The 25950-nt window shown below is 41.8% G+C and overlaps 1 protein-coding gene across 1 annotated transcript; it reads right to left on the bottom strand.

The window, feature by feature from the left end:
- Positions 1 to 10564: 10564 nt before the first annotated feature.
- LOC118965618 (E3 ubiquitin-protein ligase RNF166-like) lies at positions 10565 to 23034 on the bottom strand. Its single transcript, XM_036986849.1, has 4 exons — positions 22915 to 23034; positions 22693 to 22825; positions 11343 to 11450; positions 10565 to 10996 (listed from the first exon to the last, which is right to left on the bottom strand). The coding sequence occupies exons 1-4, from the start codon at positions 22974 to 22976 to the stop codon at positions 10916 to 10918; spliced, it is 384 nt and encodes a 127-aa protein (XP_036842744.1). The 5' UTR covers positions 22977 to 23034; the 3' UTR covers positions 10565 to 10915.
- Between the last annotated feature and the right edge of the window lie 2916 nt (positions 23035 to 25950).

Consider the following 25950-nt stretch of genomic DNA (forward strand, 5'->3'; position numbering starts at 1 on the left):
CGCCTGGTTCACTAACTACTTCTCAGATAGAGTTCAGTGTGTCAAATCGGAGGGCCTGTTATCCGGACCTCTGTCAGTCTCTATGGAGGTGCCACAGGGTTCAATTCTTGGGCCGACTCTCTTCTCTGTATATATCAATGATGTCGCTCTTCTTGCGGGTGATTCTTTGATCCACCTCTACGCAGACGACACCATTCTGTATACTTCTGGCCCTTCTTTGGACACTGTGTTAGTAAACCTCCAGACGAGCTTAAATGCCTTACAACACTCCTTCTGTGGCCTCCAACTGCTCTTAAATGCTAGTAAATGCATGCTCTTCAACCAATAGCTGCCCTCACCCGCCCGCCCAACCAGCATCACTACTCTGGATGGTTCTGACTTAGAATATGTGGACAACTACAAATACCCTAGGTGTCTGGCTAGACTGTAAACTCTCCTTCCAGACTCATATTAAGTATCTCCAATCAAAAAAAAAAAATCTAGAATCGGCTTCCTATTTCGCAACAAAGCATCCTTCACTCATGCTGCCAAACATACCCTTGTACAACTGAATATCCTGCCGATCCTTGACTTCGGCGATGTCATTCACAAATTAGCCTCCAACACTCTACTCAGCATATTGGATGCAGTCTATCACAGTGCCATCCGTTTTGTCACCAAAGCCCCATATACTACCCACCATTGCGACCTGTATGCTCTCGTTGGCTGGTCCTCGATACATATTCGTTGCCAAACCCACTGGCTCCAGGTCATCTATAAGTCTTTGATAGGTAAAGCTCTGCCTTATCTCAGCTCACTGGTCACCATAGCAACACCCACCTGTAGCACGCGCTCCAGCAGGTATATTTCACTGGTCTTCCCCAAAGCCAACACCTCCTTGGCCGCCTTTACTTCCAGGTTTCTGCTGCCAATGACTGAAACAAATTGCAAAAATCTCTGAAGTTGGAGACTTATATATCCCTCACTAACTTCAAGCACCGGCTGTCAGAGCAGCTTACCGCTCGCTGCAGCTGTTCACAGCCCATCTGTAAATAGCCCATCCATACCTACATCCTAAAACATATTTGTTTTAGTTTTTTTCTGCTCTTTTACACACCAGTATTTCTACTTGCACATCTTCACCTGCACATCTATTACTCCAGTGTTAATTGCTAAATTGTAATTATTTCACCACTATGGCCTATTTATTGCCTTACCTCTTTACTTCATTTGCACACACTGCATACAGATTTTCTATTGTTTTATTGACTGTACGTTTGTTTATTCCATGTGTAACTGTGTTCTTGTTGTTTTCGCACTGCTTTGCTTTATCTTGGCCAAGTCGCACTTGTAAATGAGAACTTGTTCTCAAATGGCCTACCTGGTTAAATAAAGGTCAAATAAAACATTTACAGCTTTGCACACTCTTGGCATTCTCTCAACCACCTTCATGAGGTAGTCACTTAACCTGGAATGTTTTTCCAACAGTCTTGAAGGAGTTTCCACATATGTTGAGCACTTGTTGGCTGCATTGCTCCAACTCATCCCAAACCATTTCAATTGGGTTGAGGTCGGGTGATTGTGGAGGCCAGGTCATCTGATGCAGCACTCCATCGCTCTCCTTCTTGGTCAAATAGCCCTTATACAGCCTGGAGGTGTGGTTTGGGTCATTGCCATGTTGAAAAACAAATTATAGTCGCACCAAGGGCAAACCAGATGGGATGGCGTATCCCTGCAGAATGCTGTGGTAGCCATACTGGTTAAGTGTTCCTTACCAGCAGGGCACCTGCACACCATCACCCTTCCTCCTCCATGGTGGGAACCACACATGCAGAGATCACAAAGACAAAGCGGTTGGAACCAAGAAACTCAAATTTGGATTAATCGGACCAAAGGACAGATTTCCACCAGTCTAATTTCCATCGCTCGTGTTTCTCGGCCCAAGCAAGACTTCTTCTTCTTCTTCTTCTTATTGATGCCATTTAGTAGTGGTTTCTTTGCATCAATTCAACCATGAAGGCCTGATTCACGCTGTCTCCTATGAACAGTTGATGTTGAGATGTGTCTGTTACTTGAACTCTGTGAAGAATTTATTTTGGCTGCAGTCTGAGGTGCAGTTAAATGCCGATTTCTGAGGCTGGTAACTCTAATGAACTTATCCTCTGTAGCAGAGGTAACACTGGATCTTCCTTTCCTGTGGCTGTCCTCATGAGAGCCAGTTTCATCATAGCGCTTGATGTTTTTTGCGACTGCACTTGAAGAAACTTTCAAAGGTCTTGACATTTTCCGGATTGACTGACATTCATGTCTTAAAGTAATGATGGATTGTTGTTTCTCTTTGCTTATTTGAGCTGTTCTTGACATAATATGGACTTGGGTCTTTTACCAAATAGAACTATGTTCTGTATACCACCCCTACCTGTGGCTCCCGAGTGGCGTAGCAGTCTACGGTACTGCATATTAGTGCTAGGCGTAATTACAGACCCTGGTACAGAAACCCAGCCTAAAACCCCAAACAGCAAGCAATGCAGATGTAGAAGCACAGTGGCTTGGAAAAACTCTCTAGAAAGTCAGGAACCCAGGAAGAAACCTAGAGAGGAACCAGGCTCTGATGGGTGGCCAGTCCTCTTCTGGCTGTGCTGGGTGGAGATTCCAGGCTGTATTACAACCGGCCGTGATTGGGAGACCCATAGAGTCGTCCGGGTTAGGGTTTGGAATTAAGAACTTGTTGCATTTAAAAAAAATACCTTGTCACAACAACTGATTAGCTCAAACACATTAAGAAGGAAATTCCACAAATGAACTTTTAACAAGGCACACCTGCTATTTGAATTGCATTCCAGGTGACTACCTCATAAAGCTGGTTGAGAGAATGCCAAGAGTGTGCAAAGCTGTCATCAAGGCAAAGGGTGGGTACTTTTCTGCATTTGTTCCCATGTTTTGATGCCAAAACCTCTATTCTCATAAAATATTTGACGAAAAGGCTCAGTGCCGTTGTCCTCGTAAGGTGAGGTATTGAAAGCTATTGAAAATAATTGAGCCCTATCTTGTAAACTTGTAAACTTGTAAACTCAGCAAAAAAGAAACGTCCTCTCACTGTCAACTGCATTTATTTTCAGCAAACTTCACGTGTAAATATTTGTATGAACATAACAAGATTCAACAACTGAGACATACATTTTATGTCTCCACAGACATGTGACTAAAAGAAATGGAATAATGTGTCGCTGAACAAAGGGGGGGGGGGGGGGGGGGTCAAAATCAAAAGTAACAGTCAGTATCTGGTGTGGCATTTCTGGGGGGAATGGCCCTAGCCCTCACCCTCCGATCCAACAGGTCCCAGACGTACTCAATAGGTTTGAAATCCGGGCTCTTCGCTGGCCATGGCAGAACACTGACATTCCTGTCTTGCAGGAAATCACACACAGAACGAGCAGTATGGCAGGTGGCATTGTCATTCTGGAGGTTCATGTCAGGATGAGCCTGCAGGAAGGGTACCACATGAGGGAGAAGGATGGCTTCCCTGTTACACACAGCATTGAGATTGCCTTCAATGACAACAAGCTCAGTCCGATGATGCTGTGACACACCGCCCCAGACCATGACGGATCCTCCACCTCCAAATCATTCCTGCTCCAGAGTACAGGCCTCGGTGTAACGCTCATTCCTTCGATGATGAACATAAATCCGACCATCACTCCTGGTGAGACAAAACCGCAACTCATCAGTGAAGAGCACTTTTTGCCAGGCCTGTCTGGTCCAGCGACAATGGGTTTGTGCCCACAGGCGACGTTGCTGCCGGTGATGTCTGGTGAGGACCTGCCTTACAACAGGCCTACAAGCCCTCAGTCCAGCCTCTCTCAGCCTATTGCGGACAGTCTGAGCACTGATGGAGGAATTGTGTGTTCCTGGTGTAACTTGGGCAGTTGTTGTTGCCATCCTGTACCTGTCCGGCAGGTGTGATGTTCGGATGTACCGATTCTGTGCAGGTGTTTTTACACGTGGTCTGCCTTTGTGAGGACGATCAGCTGTCCATCCTGTAGCGCTGTCTTAGGCATCTCACAGTACGGACATTGCAATTGCCCTGGCCACATCTGCAGTACTCATGCCTCCTTGCAGCATAACTAAGGCACATTCACACCGATGAGCAGGGACCTTGGGCATCTTTCATTTGGTGTTTTTCCAGTCAGTAGAAAGGCCTCTTTAGTGTCCTAAGTTTTTGTAACTGTGACCTTAATTGCCTACCGTCTGTAAGCTGTTAGTGTCTTAATGACCATTCCACAGGTGCATGTTCATTAATTGTTTATGGTTAATTGAACAAGCATGGGAAACAGTGTTTAAAACCTTTACACTGTTGATCTGTGAAGTTATTTGGATTTTTACAAATTATCTTTGAAAGACAGGGTCCAGAAAAAGGGACATTTATTTTTTTGCTGAGTTTATTAGTACGAAATATAATTTCCACATTTGTTCCAGCACACAATATAGCTCAATATTTGTATTATTTATTTTATACAGTCTTTCTTGCTCAATAATTGTTGACCTTGCTGTATATGCAGATGATATAGGTGAAGACACTTGAGACTATTTAAGAAAACAGTTTGAGGGAAGTAAATGTTTAATGCAAAATTATCAAAATACACTTGAACAATCACATTTGAAATCACACTGCTGCATTATTGTTCACAAAGCTCAAACAGGGAAACATTTAGTTGTGTTTAATCATGTCTTGTCATTAAAAAGTGTCAGATCGTTATGAACAGTGACAACCTACATTGCAATTATCAATACTTATACTGACGGTGACAAGAAGAAATTAAAATGTATATTTCACTACTTTACCACCAGATTGACAGCATTAGTAATAGTTTGCCAGTTTAGCTATATGATTTGTCTAACACATACCAGACATACATAAATAAAACAACAAGTATGGCAGGACAGTTGCTAACAAGCATATCACACTGGCAGTTATTGGGAACCTCAAGGGAGAGAAAGTCTGTTTGGTTGATAGGTGCTGCAATAGCCTCTATAATATACAAAATATTAGGAACGCCTTCCTAATTTTATTTTGCACCCTCTTTTGCCCTCAGAGCAGCCTCAATTTGTCAGGCTCTACAAGATGTCGAAAACATTCCACAGGGATGCTGGCCCATGTTGACTCCAATGCTTCCCACAGTTGTTTCAAGTTGGCTGGATGTCCTTTGGGTGTTGGACCATTCTTGATACACACGGGAACTGTTGAGTGTGGAAAAAACAGCGTTGCAGTTTCCTGACACACTCAAACCGGTGTGCCTGGCACCTACTACCATACCCCGTTCAAAGGCACTTAATTATAGTGTCTTGCCCGTTCACCCGCAATTGCACACATACACAAGCCATGTCTCAAAAGTTCGCAAGGCTTAAAAATCCATCTTTAACTTTTCTCCACCCCTTCAATTTTTTACTTCGCTATGCTGCTCCCCAGATTGCAGCTCCACTGAAATACATATTTAATTAGTCACTGGAAAGGGGGACATATCCAAATGTATGGAAGCATGCTAAACTGTATCCAATCCCAATAGCAAATAACCCATTACTTGTGCCAATAGTCAACCAATTAGTCTACTCCCTTCACTCAGTAAGATATTGGAGGTTATTGTGAGTAGACAAATATTTTATTTATTTAACCTTCATTTAACTAGGCAAGTCAGTTAAGAACAAATTCTTATTTACAATGACAGCCTAGGAACAGTGGGGCAGAACGACAGATTTGTACCTTATCAGCTCTGGGATTTGATCTAGCAACCTTTTGTTACTTGCCCAACACTGACCACTAGGCTACCTGCCATCCCAAATATGGGAGTATATGGAAAAAAGAATGATCTGATCACAGCCAATCAGCATGCTTATCGCAAATTGGGGAGTACAAATTCAGGAAGTGTCAGAAACCAAACTACTAGGGGTGCAGCTAGACAACTGCTTATCACGGTCGTCTCAAATAACTAAACTGTGTTTTGTTTTTTAATTAACTGTATGCATGATCAGAAGGATACCTAAATATTTACTGGGAAATATTCTTAAGCAAACATCCCAAGCATGAATTGGGAGTCAGATGAACTACTGTTCTATGGTCTCTGGAAATGCATCAGCAGGTGAAATTAGGAGGCTGCAGATAGAACAGAACAAAGCAGCAAGGATTGTTTTAAGGTGGAGAAATTATTATTCTGTTGTTGCCATGCACAGTGCTTTTACTTGGTCATTAATCCATAAGATAATTGAAAAAAACATGCTTATTTTATTTCACAATGTACATCTTTTAAAACAACCAAACTCCATTCACAACAGTATTCAGTTGGTAAGAGACAGACATTCAGTCAATACTAAGAATAGATTGTCCACCACCCATGTGTTATCCTGACAGAAAAGATACATTGGCAGAATAACATTTTGAATCAGAGCAATAATGAATTTAATAATTTGTCTGAGCAAACCAAAAAACGTTCAATATATAAATTCAAGCAATACTTTAAAACGCAAAAAGAAAGGAGGACCAAGGCACTCTTCATGTTAAATTAAAATGCCTTTATTTGTATGGCATGTTTAGGTCCTGAAAGATGCAGGTATAAGAGCTGGAATATCTGACAGAGAGAACTTGTTGCAAAGGAGAGTGCCTTGTGATACATCAGAGAGAGTGTATTCTGTTACAAAATACAGCACTGAAGCAGAGAACATAATAATCATTAAAAACAATTGGGGAATCATCCAAAGTGATATGCTACTACGCCAAGTCTTCCCAGAGCCACCAGTCATAAGCTTTAAGAGATGTCCTACACTAAATGACAAATTAGTCCACAGTTATCTTCCTGGTGACTAAAACAAAACTTGGCTTGACCACAAACCTAAGGGCTCTTTTAAATGTAACCATTACAACCATTGCAGAAATATTGCACAGAAAAAAGTATTCTGTTGACACAACTTCTAAAATAGTGTATTACATCAAGCATTTCATTAACTGCAAAACCACCCATCTATAGATTGGAATGTCCACAGTGCAAGGTGTTCTACATTGGACGGACAAAGAGACACCTTCAAGACCCCTTAGCGGAACACAAGTACGCCATACGGGTAGGCAATGAAGACTACCCCATGGTAAGGCACTACAAGTCCTTACACCACGGCAACCCTGCCTCCATACAAGCTATGGGTATTGATCATGTTCCGGCCTCAATTAGAAAATGGGACCGTCTTAAACAGCTAAACCAAAGGGAAAGTTTTTAGATTTACAAACTACAGTCCACTAAGTACCCTGGTTTAAATGAAGATATGGATTTACAAACTACAGGCCACTAAGTACCCTGGTTTAAATGAAGATATGGATTTACAAACTACAGGCCACTAAGTACCCTGGTTTAAATGAAGATATGGATTTACAAACTACAGTCCACTAAGTACCCTGGTTTAAATGAAGATATGGATTTACAAGCTACAGGACACTAAGTACCATGGTTTAAATGAAGATATGGATTTCTCACCCTTCCTGTAGGGTAGTGATAGGTCCATTTGCTGTCATCTAGTGGACATTTTGCCCAATTGCCCTCAGCTATGTTTAGACTGCTGTTGTTCATGTTTGCTGTGTTCTAGTGTACTATGGAATATATTGCTCTCTTATTCTTGACACTTCTCCCAGTCATATAAGTTTAAAACTACCTTTCTAGGCATTCTGATACTTCTAGCTTGGAGTTGAATTTTTTGATAACATAGCTACAGTATTTCACTTTTTAATGTGTATAGTATTGCTTACTAGGTGTGTCCAATCAATTTTGTAACCAGTCCCTCTTCCATTTAGGGCTGATTGGAAAAGCTGTTCAAAAGAGGACATTGTATTATTTCTTTGTACCCCCTGACGAAGGCCATGCAGCCGAAACACATCAGATTTGTAAAACTTTGTTTCTATTGAACATGCCATACAAATAAAGGCATTTTAATTAATTATATGAAGAGTGCCTTGGTCCTTTCTTTTTGATGACTTATTCACCCCTTTTACCAAAGAGCACCTTCTGTCTACCAAAATGTACTATTGTGTACCTTAGTAGCACTCCCCTTCCTCCTCTTTAGAACCATTTCATTACAATAAACCGTAAGGTTGTGTAATACTATGGTAGATGAAGGAATCATTCTGTATTTATCTGGTCAATATATCAGTGTATTTTATCTGTTGTTTGTAACAGTGTTTTATATGTGAAAATGTGATCATATTATAAATTGTATTTTAATGTTTAAGGACTCTTGGAAGATTAGTCCAAATTATAACTACAAGAGATCCTAATCAAATCATCTACAGTGGATATAACTGGTGAAATAAGGGATCATAGCTTTCACCTGTACTCACCTGGTCAGTCTAGGTCATGGAAAGAAGTGTTCCTATTGTTTTGTCCACTCAGTACAGATCCATGTTCTATGAGCATTGGATGCCCCACAGCAAAACTTGTCTGTGAACATGATTTCATGAGTAGAACCTTTACATAGATCTGCCTGACTAACTGTAAATAATCACACACTCTATTGTAAACTTTAACTTGAAGAACCCACCAAGGACTAGACCTACTGTAATGGACACATTGTGTGAAAGTGGAATGAAAATGGAATACAGAGAAACAACTCACAGAAGGGATATGCAATTGCTTTCCAGGAACATACGATACTGTTACGAATCCCTTTGGCCTGGCAGTCTAGGGAGGGGATGGTAACGAGACCCATAACTCATGCAAAGTATAATTTATTTATTTATTTCACTGTGCTTTCTAACCTCCAAACGAGCTTCAATGCCATACAACACTCCTTTCGTGGCCTCCAACTGCTCTTGAACGCTAGTAAAACCAAATGCATGCTTTTCAACCGTTCGCTGCCTGCACCCGCACGCCCGACTAGCATCACCACCCTGGATGGTTCCGACCTAGAATATGTGGACATCGATAAGTACCTAGGTGTCTGGCTAGACTGTAAACTCTCCTTCCAGACTCATATCAAACATCTCCAATCTAAATTCAAATCTAGAGTCTGATTTCTTTTCCGCAACAAAGCCTCCTTCATTCACGCTGCCAAACTTACCCTAGTAAAACTGACTATCCTACAGATCCTCGACTTCGGCGATGTCATCTACAAAATAGCTTCCAATACTCTACTCAGCAAACTGGATGCAGTTTATCACAGTGCCATCCGTTTTGTTACTAAAGCACCTTATACCACCCACCACTGCGACCTGTATGCTCTAGTCGGCTGGCACTTGCTACATATTCGTCGCCAGACCCACTGGCTCCAGGTCATCTACAAGTCCATGTTAGGTAAAGCTCCGCCTTATCTCAGTTCACTGGTAACGATGGCAACACCCACCCATAACTCTGTGTTGTTGTCTGTTCACACTGCTATGCTTTATCTTGGCCAGGTCGCAGTTGTAAATGAGAACTTGTTCTCAACTGGACTACCTGGTTAAATAAAGGTGAAATAAAAAATACAAAAATAATAGTGACAAAGTAACAGTGAGAACGAAAAACCACAGACAACTAAATCACCGTCAAACTCAAGGTTTATTTGATAAACACATGGTAAAGGGGGGCAGGAAAAGGGGCTGAGCTGGACCCAAGGAAAGAAACAAATATCCAAATACACCCCTAAACTAGACTAGCCTACTTCAATACAGCTAACTAACTAACCAAAAATACAGCGTATCTATACAAATATAGAGAGCAAGATATAGAGAGCGATATAGAGAGCGAGAGATATATAGAGAGCGATATAGAGAGCGATAGAGAGCGAGAGTGATATAGAGAGCGAGAGCGATATAGAGAGCGAGAGCGATATAGAGAGCGAGAGATATATAGAGAGCGATATAGAGAGCGATAGAGAGCGAGAGCGATATAGAGAGCGAGAGCGATAGAGAGCGAGAGCGATATAGAGAGCGAGAGCGATATAGAGAGCGAGAGATATAGAGAGTAAGATATAGAGAGATATATATAGAGAGATATAGAGAGCAAGATATAGAGAGATATATAGAGAGAGACAGAGAGCGAGAGATATAGAGAGTGATATAGAGAGCGAGAGATATAGAGAGCAAGATATAGAGAGCGATATAGAGAGCGAGAGCGATATAGAGAGCGAGAGATAGAGAGATATATAGAGAGAGATATAGAGAGCAAGATATAGAGAGATATATAGAGAGAGATATAGAGGGCGAGAGATATAGAGAGCAAGATATAGAGAGCAAGATATAGAGAGCGATATAGAGAGCGAGAGATAAATAGAGAGCGATAGAGAGCGAGAGCGATAGAGAGCGAGAGCGATATAGAGAGCGAGAGATATAGAGAGCAAGATATAGAGAGATATAGAGAGAGATTTAGAGAGCAAGATATAGAGAGATATACAAGATATAGAGAGATATATAGAGAGAGATATAGAGACAGATACAGAGAGCAAGATATAGAGAGATATATAGAGAGAGATATAGAGAGCAAGATATAGAGAGAGATATCGAGAGCGATATAGAGAGCGAGAGATAGAGAGCAAGATATAGAGAGCAATATAGAGAGCAAGATATAGAGAGCGAGAGATATATAGAGAGCGAGAGCGATATAGAGAGCGATAGCGATATAGAGAGCGATAGCGATATAGAGAGATCGAGCTCCAGAGGAAACAACTGAATGGGTTTTTAAACCAAGGGAAAGGGGATATGATTGGGTAATGGAAACAGGAGGAGGTGTGTCTTCTGATTGGGGAATGATGATGATTGCCACCTTTGAGGGGAGAAGGAGAGAAAAGAAACAGGATACACACACAGGATACTTGTATCCGTAACAGATACAATAAGTAACATCATAGACCTCATTGATGTGGCAAGGAGCGGTTGAAGAGGTAGGTATTGTGTTGGAACATAATGTGTAGCTCTCTTAGGGTCTTGTTGTCACTCTGTGATGCCGGTGCCTTGTCGCAGTGACTGCTGAATGGCAAGGCAGAGTTGGGTGTAATCGTCTTCCCCTACATTCTGGGAACATACAGGAGGATTCCGTAAAAAGTAGGACATCAACAAACATGAACCATCTTTGTTTATGGTATGTACAAAATACACGACACAACAATTAGAAGGGAAATTAGCTATTGTGTTCTAAGCTACCATCTAGAGTAGACATGATGGTATGTACTGTATGTGAGAATAATGCAAAGTCAGCCTGTTGCAATTTAAAATGCATTGAGTTACAGTGCTGTCAAGAACAGGACAATGTTTTCCTCTGAAGAATTTCTAGGAAGAATTTCTTGGAAATCGTGATCCATTTGTTTTTCTCTATGGAACTCCTTGGCATAACTTCAGAGAAAGATTATGAGACACTCACCATGTAGGTGTCATAGCTGAAACAATGCCTGATAGCCAGGTGACCGATGAGGTTTCGGCTGCAGTAACTAGCATTGCCCCAAACAGTGGCAGCACAGATGGGACACACCTAGAGGAGAGAGGGGGTGACTTTCCAAACAGAACAAACAGCACATCCTAATGCACATCCCAATAATTTTTACACTGAACAAAAATATAAAACGCAACATGCGACAATTTCAGATTTTCACGAGTTACTGTACAGTTCATATAAGGAAATCAGTAAATTGACTCCCGAGTGGCGCAGCAGTCTAAAGGCACTGCATCTCAGTGCTCGAGGCGTCACTACAGATCCTGGTACGATCCCAGGCTGTATCACAGCTGGCAATCATCAGGAGTCCCATAGGGCGGAGCACATTTGGCCCAGCGCCATCCGGGTTAGAGGAGGGTGACTTGCCTAGTTAAGTAAAAGTTTAAATACATTTTAACTATGAAATAACACATATGGAGTCACGTAGTAACCAAAAAAGTGTTAGACAAATCAAAAATATACACTGCTCAAAAAAATAAAAGGAACACTTAAACAACACAATGTAACTCCAAGTCAATCACACTTCTGTGAAATCAAACTGTCCACTTAGGAAGCAACACTGATTGACAATACATTTCACATGCTGTTGTGCAAATGGAATAGACAACAGATGGAAATTATAGGCACCCCCAATAAAGGAGTGGTTCTGCAGGTGGGGACCACAGACCACTTCTCAGTTCCTATGCTTCCTGGCTGATGTTTTGGTCACTTTTGAATGCTGCCGGTGCTTTCACTCTAGTGGTAGCATGAGACGGAGTCTACAACCCACACAAGTGGCTCAGGTCATCCAGGATGGCACATAAATGCGAGATGTGGCAAGAAGGTTTGCTGTGTCTGTCAGCATAGTGTCCAGAGCATGGAGGCGCTACCAGGAGACAGGCCAATACATCAGGAGACGTGGAGGAGGCCGTAGGAGGGCAACAACCCAGCAGCAGGACCGCTACCTCTGCCTTTGTGCAAGGAGGAGCACTGCCAGAGCCCTGCAAAATGACCTCCAGCAGGCCACAAATGTGCATATGTCTGCTCAAATGGTCAGAAACAGACTACATGAGGGTGGTATGAGGGCCCGATGTGGAGGCCACACACACTACTGAGCCTCATTTTGACTTCTTTTAAGGACATTACATCAAAGTTGGATCAGCCTGTAGTGTGGTTTTCCACTTTAATTTTGAGTGTGACTCCAAATCCAGACCTCCATGGGTTGATAAATTTGATTTCTATTGATACTTTTTGTGTGATTTTGTTGTCAGCACATTCAACTATGTAAAGAAAAACATATTTAATAAGAATATTTCATTCATTCAGATCTAGGATGTGTTATTTTAGTGTTCCCTTTATTTTTTTGAGCAGTGTATTTTATATTTGAGATTCTTCAAAGTAGCCACCCTTTGCCTTGACCGTTTTGCACACTCTTGGCATTCTCTCAACCAGCTTTGAGGTAGTCACCTGAAATGCATTTAAATTAACAGGTGTGACTTGTTAAAAGTTAATTTGTGGAATTTCTTCCCTTTTTAATGCATGTGAGCCAATCATTTGTGTTGTGACAAGGTAGGGGTGTTATACAGAAAATAGCCCTATTTGTCCATATTATGGCAAGAACAGCTCAAATAAGCAAAGACAAACGACAGTTGATAATTAATTTAACACATGAAGTTCAGTCAATGTGGATTCAGTGAAAGTTTCTTTAAACGCAGTCGCAAAAACCATCAAGCGTTATGATGAAACTGGCTCTCATGAGGACCGCCACAGGAAAGGAAGACCCAGAGTTACATCTACTGCAGAGGATAAGTTCATTAGAGTTACCAGCCTCAGAAATCAACATTTTCTGCAATTCTGCACCTCAGATTGCAGCCAAAATAAGTGCTTCAGAGATCAAGTAACAGACAGATCTCAACATCAACTGTTCAGGGCAAGGGCTGCTTTCCAGAGAGACATTGGGGATTGTAACATACAGTGCCTTGCGAAAGTATTCGGCCCCCTTGAACTTTGCGACCTTTTGCCACATTTCAGGCTTCAAACATAAAGATATAGAACTGTATTTTTTGGTGAAGAATCAACAACAAGTGGGACACAATCATGAAGTGGAACGACATTTATTGGATATTTCAAACTTTTTTAACAAATCAAAAACTGAAAAATTGGGCGTGCAAAATTATTCAGCCCATTTACTTTCAGTGCAGCAAACTCTCTCCAGAAGTTCAGTGAGGATCTCTGAATGATCCAATGTTGACCTAAATGACTAATGATGATAAATACAATCCACCTGTGTGTAATCAAGTCTCCGTATAAATGCACCTGCACTGTGATAGTCTCAGAGGTCCGTTAAAAGCGCAGAGAGCATCATGAAGAACAAGGAACACACCAGGCAGGTCCGAGATACTGTTGTGAAGAAGTTTAAAGCCGGATTTGGATACAAAAGATTTCCCAAGCTTTAAACATCCCAAGGAGCACTGTGCAAGCGATAATATTGAAATGGAAGGAGTATCAGACCACTGCAAATCTACCAAGACCTGGCCGTCCCTCTAAACTTTCAGCTCATTCAAGGAGAAGACTGATCAGAGATGCAGCCAAGAGGCCCATGATCACTCTGGATGAACTGCAGAGATCTACAGCTGAGGTGGGAGACTCTGTCCATAGGACAACAATCAGTCGTATATTGCACAAATCTGGCCTTTATGGAAGAGTGGCAAGAAGAAAGCCATTTCTTAAAGATATCCATAAAAAGTGTCGTTTAAAGTTTGCCACAAGCCACCTGGGAGACACACCAAACATGTGGCAGAAGGTGCTCTGGTCAGATGAAACCAAAATTGAACTTTTTGGCAACAATGCAAAACGTTATGTTTGGCGTAAAAGCAACACAGCTCATCACCCTGAACACACCATGCCCATTGTCAAACATGGTGGTGGCAGCATCATGGTTTGGGCCTGCTTTTCTTCAGCAGGGACAGGGAAGATGGTTAAAATTGATGGGAAGATGGATGGAGCCAAATACAGGACCATTCTGGAAGAAAACCTGATGGAGTCTGCAAAAGACCTGAGACTGGGACGGAGATTTGTCTTCCAACAAGACAATGATCCAAAACATAAAGCAAAATCTACGATGGAATGGTTCAAAAATAAACATATCCAGGTGTTAGAATGGCCAAGTCAAAGTCCAGACCTGAATCCATACGAGAATCTGTGGAAAGAACTGAAAACTGCTGTTCACAAATGCTCTCCATCCAACCTCACTGAGTTTGAACTGTTTTGCAAGGAGGAATGGGAAAAAAATTCAGTCTCTCGATGTGTAAAACTGATAGAGACATACCCCAAGCAACTTACAGCTGTAATCACAGCAAAAGGTGGCGCTAAAAAGTATTAACTTAAGGGGGCTGAATAATTTTGCACGCCCAATTTTTCAGTTTTTGATTTGTTAAAAAAGTTTGAAATATCCAATAAATGTCGTTTCACTTCATGATTGTGTCCCACTTGTTGTTGATTCTTCACAAAAAAATACAGTTTTATATCTTTATGTTTGAAGCCTGAAATGTGGCAAAAGGTCGCAAAGTTCAAGGGGGCCGAATACTTTCGCAAGGCACTGTACTCTGTTTCACGAAAACATGGCTCTCTCGGGATATACTGTCAGTCTGTACAGCCACCTACATTCTCAGTGCATCGCGCTGACAGGAATAAATATCTCTCTGGGAAGAAGAAGGGCGGGGAGTGTATGCTTCATGGTTAATGACTCATGGTGTCATGGTAAGAACATGCAAGAACTCAAGTCCTTTTGTTCAGCTGACTTAGAATTCCTGGCAATCATATGCCGAACGTATATCCCCCCTCAAGCCGATACCACAACATCCCTCAAGGAACTTCACTGGACTTTATGCAAACTGGAAACCATTTATCTTGAGGCTGCATTTATTGTAGCTGGGGATTTTAACAAAGCAAATTTTGAGGAAAAGGCCACCTAAATTCTTTCAGCATATTGACTGTTGCACTTGTGCTGGAAAAACACTGGACCATTCTTATTTTAATTTCCAGGATGCATACAAGGCCCTCCCCTGCCCTCCTTTTGGCAAATCTGACTAAGACTCCATTTTGCTCCCCCCTTCCTATAGGCAGAAACTAAAACAGGAAGCGCCCTTGCTAAGGACTATTCAACGCTGGTCTGACCAATCGGAATCCACGCTTCAAGATTGTTTTGATCACGCTGACTGGAATATGTTCCGGGTAGCTTCTGGGAATAATATGGACGTGTACACCGAGACGTTCACCGAGTTTATCAAGAAGTGTATAGGAGATGTTGTACCCATTGTGACTATTAAAACCTACCCTAACGAGCAACCGTGGATAGATGGCAGCATTCACGCAAAACTGAAAGCAGGAAGCACCGCATTTAACCATGGCAAGGTGATGGGGAATACATTACACATTCTTGCGCCTAAGGTTTTTTATTAAGCCCAAATTAAGGCCATGTAAAAGGCACGGGGACGAAGACCAAACAAACACATAACACACAGGGTAGGAATCCAAAACAAAAGAGCGAGGGGTACCTCGGATAAATAACACACGCGCACATTGATTAACACACGGGACGAGACCCGTAATCATCTGCGCAATCCACAATGGCACGAAAGCCAAAATACACAGCACAGGTACTCAAACGCAGCAACGGACATTTTAACAATAATGGACAGCCCGATGGAAACCAAAAGGCACACTTATACAGGTCCTAATCTGTGGGAATAGGGAACAGGTGTGCGTAATGAAAGTTCCAGAGGGATCCGTGACACTAGTCAAGGATCACGCTATACCCACTTCAATTTGCTAACTGCCCCAATAGGTCCACAGACAATGCATTCTTCACCACACTGCCCTATCCCATCTGCACAAGAGGAATGCCTACAGTGCCTTGCAAAATTATTCATCCCCCTTGGAGTTTTTTCTATTCCCCATACACAATAGTCCAAATTGGTGAAGTGAAATGAAAAAAAATTAAAAAGTTAAAGTGGTGCGTGCATATGTATTCGCCCCCTTTGCTATGAAGCCCCTAAGTAAGATCTGGTGCAACCAATTACCTTCAGAAGTCACATAATTAGTTAAATGAAGTCCACCTGTGTTCAATCTAAGTGTCACATGATCTCAGTAGATATACACACCTGTTCTGAAAGGCCTCAAAGTCTGCAACACCACTAAGCAAGGGGCACCACCAAGCAAGCGGCACCATAAAGACCAAGGAGCTCTCCAAACAGGTCAGGGACAAAGTTGTGGAGTACAGATCAGGGTTGGGTTCTAAAAAAATATCAGAAACTTTGAACATCCCACAGAGCACCATTAAATCCATTATAAAATGTTTTAAAGAATATGGCACCACAACAAACCTGCCAAGAGAGGGCCGCCCACCAAAACTCACAGACCAGGAAAGGAGGGCATTAATCAGAGAGGCAACAAAGAGACCAAAGATAACCCTGAAGGAGCTGTAAAGCTCCACAGCGGAGATTGGAGTATCTGTCCATAGGACCACTTTAAGCCATACCCTCCACAGAGCTGGGCTTTACAGAAGAGTGACCAGAAAAAAGCCCTTCCTTAAAGAAAAAAATAAGCAAACACATTTGGTGTATGCCAAAAGGCATGTGGGAGACTCAGATGAGACTAAAATTGAGCTTTTTGGCCATCAATGAAAACGCTATGTCAGGCACAAACCCAACACCTCTCATCATCCCGATAACTCCATCCTCACAGTGAAGCATGGTGGTAGCAGCATCATGCTGTGGGGATGTTTTTCATCAGCGGGACTGGGAAACTGGTCAGAATTGAAGGAATGGTGGATGGCGCTGAATACAGGGAAATTGAGGGAAATCTGTTTCAGTCTCCCAGAGATTTGAGACTGGGACCCTAAGCATACTGCTAAAGAAACACTTGAGTGGTTTAAGGGGAAAAATATAAATCACTTGGAATGGCCTAGTCACAGCCCAGACCCCAATCCAATTGAGAATCTGTGGTATGACTTAAAGATTGTTGTAGACCAGCGGAACCCATGCAACTTGAAGGAGCTGGAGCAGTTTTGCCTTGAAGAATGGGCAAAAATCCATGTGGCTTGATGTGCCAAGCTGATAGAGACATACCCCAAGAGTCTTGCTGCTGTAATTGCTGCAAAAGGTTGCTCTACAAAGTATTGTCGTGTCTTTGGCTATGCCAGATTAAGTGATATGACATGCTATTCTATAAAATAATTTATCCGTAATTAATATTACCTGATTGAGCTAATCATGTAAATGTAATTAACTAGAGAGTCGGGCACCACGAAATAATATTTTTAGAGCTGTTATCTTTCGAATAAACTCTTAAAGACCTAGTAATATTTTACATCAATAGTAGTCAATATTAATCGTCATCTTAATTCAGTCTTATCTGCACGAACCCTGGCTAACAAGTTGAATCAGCAATACAAAATTGGGTTTAATTATTTATTTACTAAATACCTAACTAATCACACAGAATTACACATACACATATTTAAATCATGACTTGATTACAAATTACGTCAAAGGAAAAGGTCCCTAGCGGGCGGAACAGATATGACAGCTGGTTACACAAAAGAAAAGGGTCTGGGTTTGAGTGAAAGAGCGGGAAGACTGAGGAACAAAGGGCGAAGCTGTGCTATCGTAAATACAGTATCTAATGCATTCTAAATTACCGCCCATTTGGAAAAGGAAAATGCAATAAATATTTACTCTGAGCTGCGCTTCGGTAGGTTGGTGGTAGATGGAAGTCCGTGTTGCCCAACAGAGTCCTTTGAAGAATTTCTCTGCTGGTAAATTGAGTATGTTGTAGTAACGTCGTTGTGTGGTAGATGGGATACTCTGTCTGTTCCGTCCTAACCCTCGTTTGCAGCGGCTGTTGCTAACTCAACGGCTAGAAGGTATCATTTCTGTAGTGAATAAGAGTTCAAAGTTCATACCATTCGCAACCAAAGCTCACGCTGATGTTGGCTTCGTTCTGTAGTTATTATCTGAACCATTCTGACATCGGACCGTCGTCCTCACGTCCTCGGAACAGGAGGTTACAGTGCCTTGCGAAAGTATTCGGCCCTCTTGAACTCTGCGACCTTTTGCCACATTTCAGGCTTCAAACATAAAGATATAAAACTGTATTTTTTTGTGAAGAATCAACAACAAGTGGGACACAATCATGAAGTGGAACGACATTTATTGGATATTTCAAACTTTTTTAACAAATCAAAAACTGAAAAATTGGGCGTGCAAAATTATTCAGCCCCTTTACTTTCAGTGCAGCAAACTCTCTCCAGAAGTTCAGTGAGGATCTCTGAATGATCCAATGTTGACCTAAATGACTAATGATGATAAATACAATCCACCTGTGTGTAATCAAGTCTCCGTATAAATGCACCTGCACTGTGATAGTCTCAGAGGTCCGTCAAAAGCGCAGAGAGCATCATGAAGAACAAGGAACACACCAGGCAGGTCCGAGATACTGTTGCGAAGAAGTTTAAAGCCGGATTTGGATACAAAAAGATTTCCCAAGCTTTAAACATCCCAAGGAGCACTGTGCAAGCGATAATATTGAAATGGAAGGAGTATCAGACCACTGCAAATCTACCAAGACCTGGCCGTCCCTCTAAACTTTCAGCTTTTACAAGGAGAAGACTGATCAGAGATGCAGCCAAGAGGCCCATGATCACTCTGGATGAACTGCAGAGATCTACAGCTGAGGTGGGAGACTCTGTCCATAGGACAACAATCAGTCGTATATTGCACAAATCTGGCCTTTATGGAAGTGGCAAGAAGAAAGCCATTTCTTAAAGATATCCATAAAAAGTGTCGTTTAAAGTTTGCCACAAGCCACCTGGGAGACACACCAAACATGTGGAAGAAGGTGCTCTGGTCAGATGAAACCAAAATTGAACTTTTTGGCAACAATGCAAAACGTTATGTTTGGCGTAAAAGCAACACAGCTGAACACACCATCCCCACTGTCAAACATGGTGGTGGCAGCATCATGGTTTGGGCCTGCTTTTCTTCAACAGGGACAGGGAAGATGGTTAAAATTGATGGGAAGATGGATGGAGCCAAATACAGGACCATTCTGGAAGAAAACCTGATGGAGTCTGCAAAATACCTGAGACTGGGACGGAGATTTGTCTTCCAACAAGACAATGATCCAAAACATAAAGCAAAATCTACAATGGAATGGTTCAAAAATAAACATATCCAGGTGTTAGAATGGCCAAGTCAATGTCCAGACCTGAATCCAATCGAGAATCTGTGGAAAGAACTGAAAACTGCTGTTCACAAATGCTCTCCATCCAACCTCACTGAGCTTGAGCTGTTTTGCAAGGAGGAATGGGAAAAAATGTCAGTCTCTCGATGTGCAAAACTGATAGAGACATACCCCAAGCGACTTACAGCTGTAATCGCAGCAAAAGGTGGCGCTACAAAGTATTAACTTAAGGGGGCTGAATAATTTTGCACGCCCAATTTTTCAGTTTTTGATTTGTTTAAAAAGTTTGAAATATCCAATAAATGTCGTTCCACTTCATGATTGTGTCCCACTTGTTGTTGATTCTTCACAAAAAAATAGTTTTATATCTTTATGTTTGAAGCCTGAAATGTGGCAAAAGGTCGCAAAGTTCAAGGGGGCCGAATACTTTCGCAAGGCACTGTACATTGTCATCAAGGGCTTTATATAGGAAGGGAGAGGAGGCGAGTTTGAAAGGTTTTATAGCCCATGTCCCTTCACAGGGGCGGGCCACTGATTGAGCAGAGCCCTAACCTTATGAAAACCCAAATCTCACATTTTAGAAGCTAAAATCACATTTCATCCCATCATGAATAATTTCATATTCAGACATTTAAATTGAATAACAATTCCATGGGAATCCGATAACTCTGATGTGTAAACTTTCCACTGTAGAGTTTGTCATCTTATCATTGATGAGAACGTCTCAGATGACAACTGAACTGACATCATATTCATTAAGTACCACCGCATATGTTCAATTGGTCGGATTACCAGAATATAGTTCATTTCCCCCCACCTTCTGATGTTCCCAGAATCTCTATGTTAACCAAAGAGGTTTGCAAATGTAACATCAGTAGGGTAGAGAGAGGAAAAAGAGGGAAAGAGGTATTTATGACTGTCATAAACCTACCCCCAGGCCAACGTCATGACAGTATTGACTTTTGTGGGGGGGGGGGGGGGGGGGGGGGGTGAATAGTTATGCACGCTCAAGTTCTGTTTTTTTGTCTTGTGTCTTGTTTCACAATAAAAACCCACAAAAAAAATAGATTTTAATTCCAGGATGTAAGGCAACAAAATAGGAAAAATGCCAAGGGGGTGAATACATTCGCAAGCCACTGTATGTAAGAATGCTATTCATTACACATTGACAGGACAGCAGTGGGAAGTTTTAAGTTCCTTGGCGTGCACCACTGACAAACTGAAATGGTCCACCCACACAGACTTTGAGGAAGAAGGCGCAACAGCGAAGGTGGGCCGAGGTCAGGTCAGGTTAGATGAACGGAGAACGAACAGTTTTATTACACACATCACTTAACTTCCTGTCTAGCAACAAAGATGTAGCGTTTAGAGGTGCAAGGAGGAGACTCCGCCTAAAGGAAGGTATAAATACTTGGGCTGGTGGAAACATGTCTGTCTTTTCAGCTGTTTGACCCATTTGGTAAATAAACTTGGTTTGAGCTTTAACTAGTTCTCTGACAAACAGAGTAAAAAACTAACAGGCCCTAAAATATGGATTTCACATGACTGGGAATACAGATATGCTGTGGAGGTCAACTTCCTCTTGTAGGCGTCAATTGGGTTTACCTTGGTCTGCAATCATGAGAGAATTGAGAGAACAGATACCTTAAAATAAAAAGGTAAGGCGTGGATCAGAAAACCAGTCAGTATCTGGTGTGGCCACCATTTGCCTTATGCAGCGCAACACATCTCCTTCGCATAGAGTTGATCAGGCTGTTGATTGTGGCCTGTGGAATGTGGTCCAACTTCTCTTTAATGGCTGTGAGAAGTTTCTGGATATTGTCAGGAACTGAAACACGCTGTCGTAGGAACTGAAACATGCTCAATGGGTGACATGTCTGGTGAGTATGCAGGCCATGGAAGAACTGGGACATTTTCAGCGGAAATGTGGAAATGTGTACAGATCCTTGCGACATGGGACCATGCATTATCATGATGAAACAAGAGGTGATAGCGGTGGATGTATGGCATGACAATGGGACTAAGGAGCTCGTCATGGTATCTCTGTGCGTTCAAATTGCCATTGATAAAATGTGATCGTGTTTGTTATTCGTAGCTTATGCCTGCCCATACCATAACCCCACCGCCACCATGGGGCACTCTGTTCACAACGTTGACATCAGCAAACCACTCGCCGACACGACGCCATACACGCTGTCTGCCATCTCCTCGGTACAGTTGAAACATGGATTCATCTGTAAAGAGCATACTTCTCCAGTATACCAGTGGCCATTAAAAGTGAGCATTTGCCCACTGAAGTCAGTCACTACCCCGAAGGGCAGTCAGGTCAAGACCCTGGTGAGGCAACGACCATGCAGATGAGATTCCCTGACAGTTTGTGCAGAAATTATTTGGTTGTACAAACAGTTTCTTCAGCTGTCTGGTCTAAGACGATCCTACAGGTGCAGAAGCCTAAGTGCAGGTCCTTAGCTGGTGTGGTTACACATGGTCTGCAGTTGTGAAGCCGGTTGGACGTACTGCCACATTTTCAAATGATGTTGGATGAGGCTCATAGTAGAGAAATTAGCATTCAATTCTCTAGCAGCAGCTATGGTGGACATTCCTGCACTCAGCATGCCAATTGCACACTCCCTCAACTTGAGACATCTGTGGCATTATGTTGTGTGACAAAACTGCACATTTTAGAGTGGCCTTTTATTGTTCCCAGCACAAGGTGCACCTGTGTATTGATCAGGCTGTTTAGTCAACTTATTGTTATGCCACACCTGTCAGGTGGATGGATTATCTTGGCAAAGGAGAAATACTCACTAACAGGGATGTAAACAAAAATTTGCGCACAGAATTTGAGAGAAATACGCTTTTTGTGAGTATGAAAAATGTCTGGGATCTTTTATTTCAGCTCATGAAACATGAGACTAACAATTTACATGTTGCATTTATATTTTTGTTCAGTATAGATATAATATCTAGCATTAATTACTATTCAAGACATGTTGCAGCTCTTGCAATTGAGGTTCATGTTTGAAAGTTAGGTGAAAGTTAGAATAGGCTCACTCACAGCTGGAGCATTCTCTCCTGTGTGGCTGCCGACACAGTGCTGGACCAGTCTCATGTCTGTGAGCCCCTGCAGGGGGCAGTATGGGCAGGAGTACACCCTTCCTCCCAGGAAGCCCAATGTCAACACTCTGGGCCTGAGAAACAAGTCACCATCGTTAACACATGCACAAAAATACAATCATTTCACAACATGGACCCATTTTGACAGTAAGATCATACATACCTAACCAATTCAGATATCTGTGTTTGAGTGGGCTGTCCTGGTAGAATCCTAGATGAAAACATAATGAATAGTCAAATATACACCACTTTGAGAGTATAATTCTTTGATCAATGATCAAAATATCTAATCTCAACTATCAGAATAAACTCTCAAACAAATGTTTTATTAATCTCCAGGACCTCTTAACAGATCATGTTTAATGACAGAGGAAGAGAGCTGATTTAAAGTCATGATAACATTGCATCCATAACTGTAAATCAGAATGAAGTCTGTGGCTTATAGGCTGTGACATATAGTATATCTGGCTATTTAACACACAAGTTATTCACAAATGTATTCACTATAGCCAATATATCATCAAAGAGTTCGGACCTTTATTTCCTTTGTTTTGTCTTTATTTATGGTCAGGGCGTGAGCTGGGGTGGGCAGTCTGTAGTTTTTTTTGTATCTGACTGAGAATCATACTTAGGTAGCCTGGGTTTCACTGTTGGTTGGTGGGTGTTTGTTTCTGTGTGAGTGTTTGTCGCCACACGGTACTGTTTTGGTTCTCATCACATCGTTTATTGTTTTGTATTTGTATTGTTTTGTATTTCAGTGTTCAGTTCGTTTTTAATAAATTGTCATGAACACTTACCACGCTGCATCTTGGTCCTCCGATCCTTCTTGCTTCTCCTCCCCAGAAGAGGAGGAGGAGGAATGCCGTTACAAGAGGACATTAAGATGAGAACGTTTTTGTCCTCTTGCTGATGCTACGGTCCAATGTGACTGGTTATTGATATTCCTAGGATGCTACCTTATTTTACTTAAAAGCTTGGATCTTAGGTAATGCCTAATGATGCAGAACTGATTTGGTCTCAGCTCTGGCCATGTATTCACCTTCACTGACCATGAAAAGTTCTGGATAGTGACAGCACTATGGACTCTAGAACACTTCCACCATAGTCAGGTACTAACCAGAAGCACTACTACTCCTTTTGCTACTATTAGTAGTACCACACTACAGTACTAATACTATTATTTACAGTTCTAGTAGGCTACTTCTGCTACTACAGTATTATTAAAAGTACTACTATTAGTACTAATCCTTGTGACTCGTTTCAGGAAACTAGGTGTATGTTGCAGGTTACTACTTCACAGGAGAGCTGTTTGAATGTAAACTTTTTTTTTTTTATCAAAATGTGTTTTTTTGGCAAAAATGCCTTCTGGAACATGTGAACTCATGTGCCTTAATAACAAACTTGTATGCCATCTAAAAATTAAAAATACAATTGTTAAATTAAGAGCCTAGTTGGTTTAGCCACAGAAAAAGTCAGCAACCTTCCCGTAGCCATGAGTTTGGATTGGTCTGCCATATAGCACGCTTCTGTCTATTTGAGCTAGTCAGTATGTGTAGGTAATCCTATCTAACGTGGCTTTTTTAAAATGCATCGTGTAGTAAAACTGCATAAGTGTTGGTCTCCACTTTCTGGAGGACTGAGTTTTGAAATCATTGGAATTCGAGTATGATAGCTAAGGAGATGGAGAAGACACCGGTCTCTGGATTACATCTTCAAACTAAGGGCAACCATGGCATCTGTGACAGGTAGACATGTCGATCCATGATGCACATGGGTAAGATAGTCTAGCTAGCTACATTTTCAGATATTACACTTTTCTAATTTTGATGTAAAGTGGTTTCATTTCAAGTTAAAATGTGCTGTTAGCTAGCTAACGTTAGCTGGCTGGCTCGCTAGCTAACATTATGTGTATGATCTTATTATTCGTATCTCAGAGCCATTTGCTTTGCTAGTTATAGCCTAATATTAGCTATCTAACATTGAACCTGGTTAGTTAGCTACCTGCAGATTCATGCAGGGTAGTAGCGTCATGAGTTGGGATTATGGTTCATTGTTTACCTAGCCCGCTAGCTACATGTCTTAACAAAAGACATCACTACGCACGTAACCAGTGTGTTCGTAAATTCAGTCTGGCCAGCTACTCCGATTTCATGTGAACTCTCGTGTGAGTGTGCCAGTGTACAGAATAATTGATTATTTCACGAACGCTCAACACCCGTTGAATATGGCCGGTGTTAGTAAACGTCGGGAAAAAAGCGTGATTAAATTGTTGCAAGCAGCACAGTTACAGTAACCAACGCTCCGGAATACATAAAAACAGCCTAACCAGCTCTGCTAGGGTGAGTAAAATGGTCAGAGTGGGGTGTTCTCTCATTTGTGTCTGGAAGAAGCTAGCAAGCCAATGTTTGCCAGTTAGCTTGGGTGCTTGACTGCCGTTGTGAGGTCAGAATGCTTGGATCAACCCTACTCATCTGCCAGAGCGATCAATTTGCGCTTTGAACGCTCCGAGTGCGAAACACTCTGAATTTATGAACGCCCAAAGCGCACTCTGGCACTCCGGATTGAATTTACAAACACTCCCTTCAATAGAATGTCACTGCGACAACTGTTGATAGACGTAGCTGGTAAATTCGCTCTGGCTATCTACTCCAATTTCAGAGCACTTTCGTCTGAGTGAAACAGAGCGCAGGATAACTGTCAAATTTACGAATGCTCAACACCTGTTGAATATACGTAAATTGTTGCCAGAAGCAACGGTCTGGATAATATAAAAACAGCCTAACCATCTCTGATAGGGCAAGTAATGGTCAGTGAGCTGTTCTCTTATTTGTGTCTGGAAGTAGTTAGCAAGTTAGCCAGTTAGCTTGGGTGCTTGACTGCTGTTGGATCAACCCTTAAAAAGATGGGTGGGGCTAAAGTTTAAGAGGGTGTAAACAATGCCGAACGGGTGTAGACAAAGAAGAGCTCTCTAGTAGGTACCAAAACATTCAAAGGCCATTTTCTCAAAAGTGAGGTTACAAGTCTATCAACTTTCAAAGCAGAATTACTTTCCCGTTGCTCCTCAAATTCAGTGTGTGATATGTATACCATTTTGTAGCTCTGTGTCTCTGCTTTTATCCAATGTAAAAAAAAAAAACATTTCAAATGTTGCTACATAAGACCAAATCAAGACGGTTGGTCACCTAATGATTCAATGGAT

The sequence above is a fragment of the Oncorhynchus mykiss genome, chromosome 8, assembly GCF_013265735.2.
Source record: "Oncorhynchus mykiss isolate Arlee chromosome 8, USDA_OmykA_1.1, whole genome shotgun sequence".
Taxonomy (NCBI): domain Eukaryota; kingdom Metazoa; phylum Chordata; class Actinopteri; order Salmoniformes; family Salmonidae; genus Oncorhynchus; species Oncorhynchus mykiss.

Bases quoted from the DNA above. Each gene is read 5' to 3' on its own strand.
- LOC118965618 (XM_036986849.1), bottom strand. From the start codon at position 22,976: ATGTTTTCATCTAGGATTCTACCAGGACAGCCCACTCAAACACAGATA. The intron at 22,826-22,914 runs GTATGTATGATC...CTTGTTTCTCAG, and splicing joins CAGATATCTGAATTGGTTAG to GCCCAGAGTGTTGACATTGG. The intron at 11,451-22,692 runs GTGAGTGAGCCT...TCTCTCCTCTAG, and splicing joins CAGGAGAGAATGCTCCAGCT to GTGTGTCCCATCTGTGCTGC.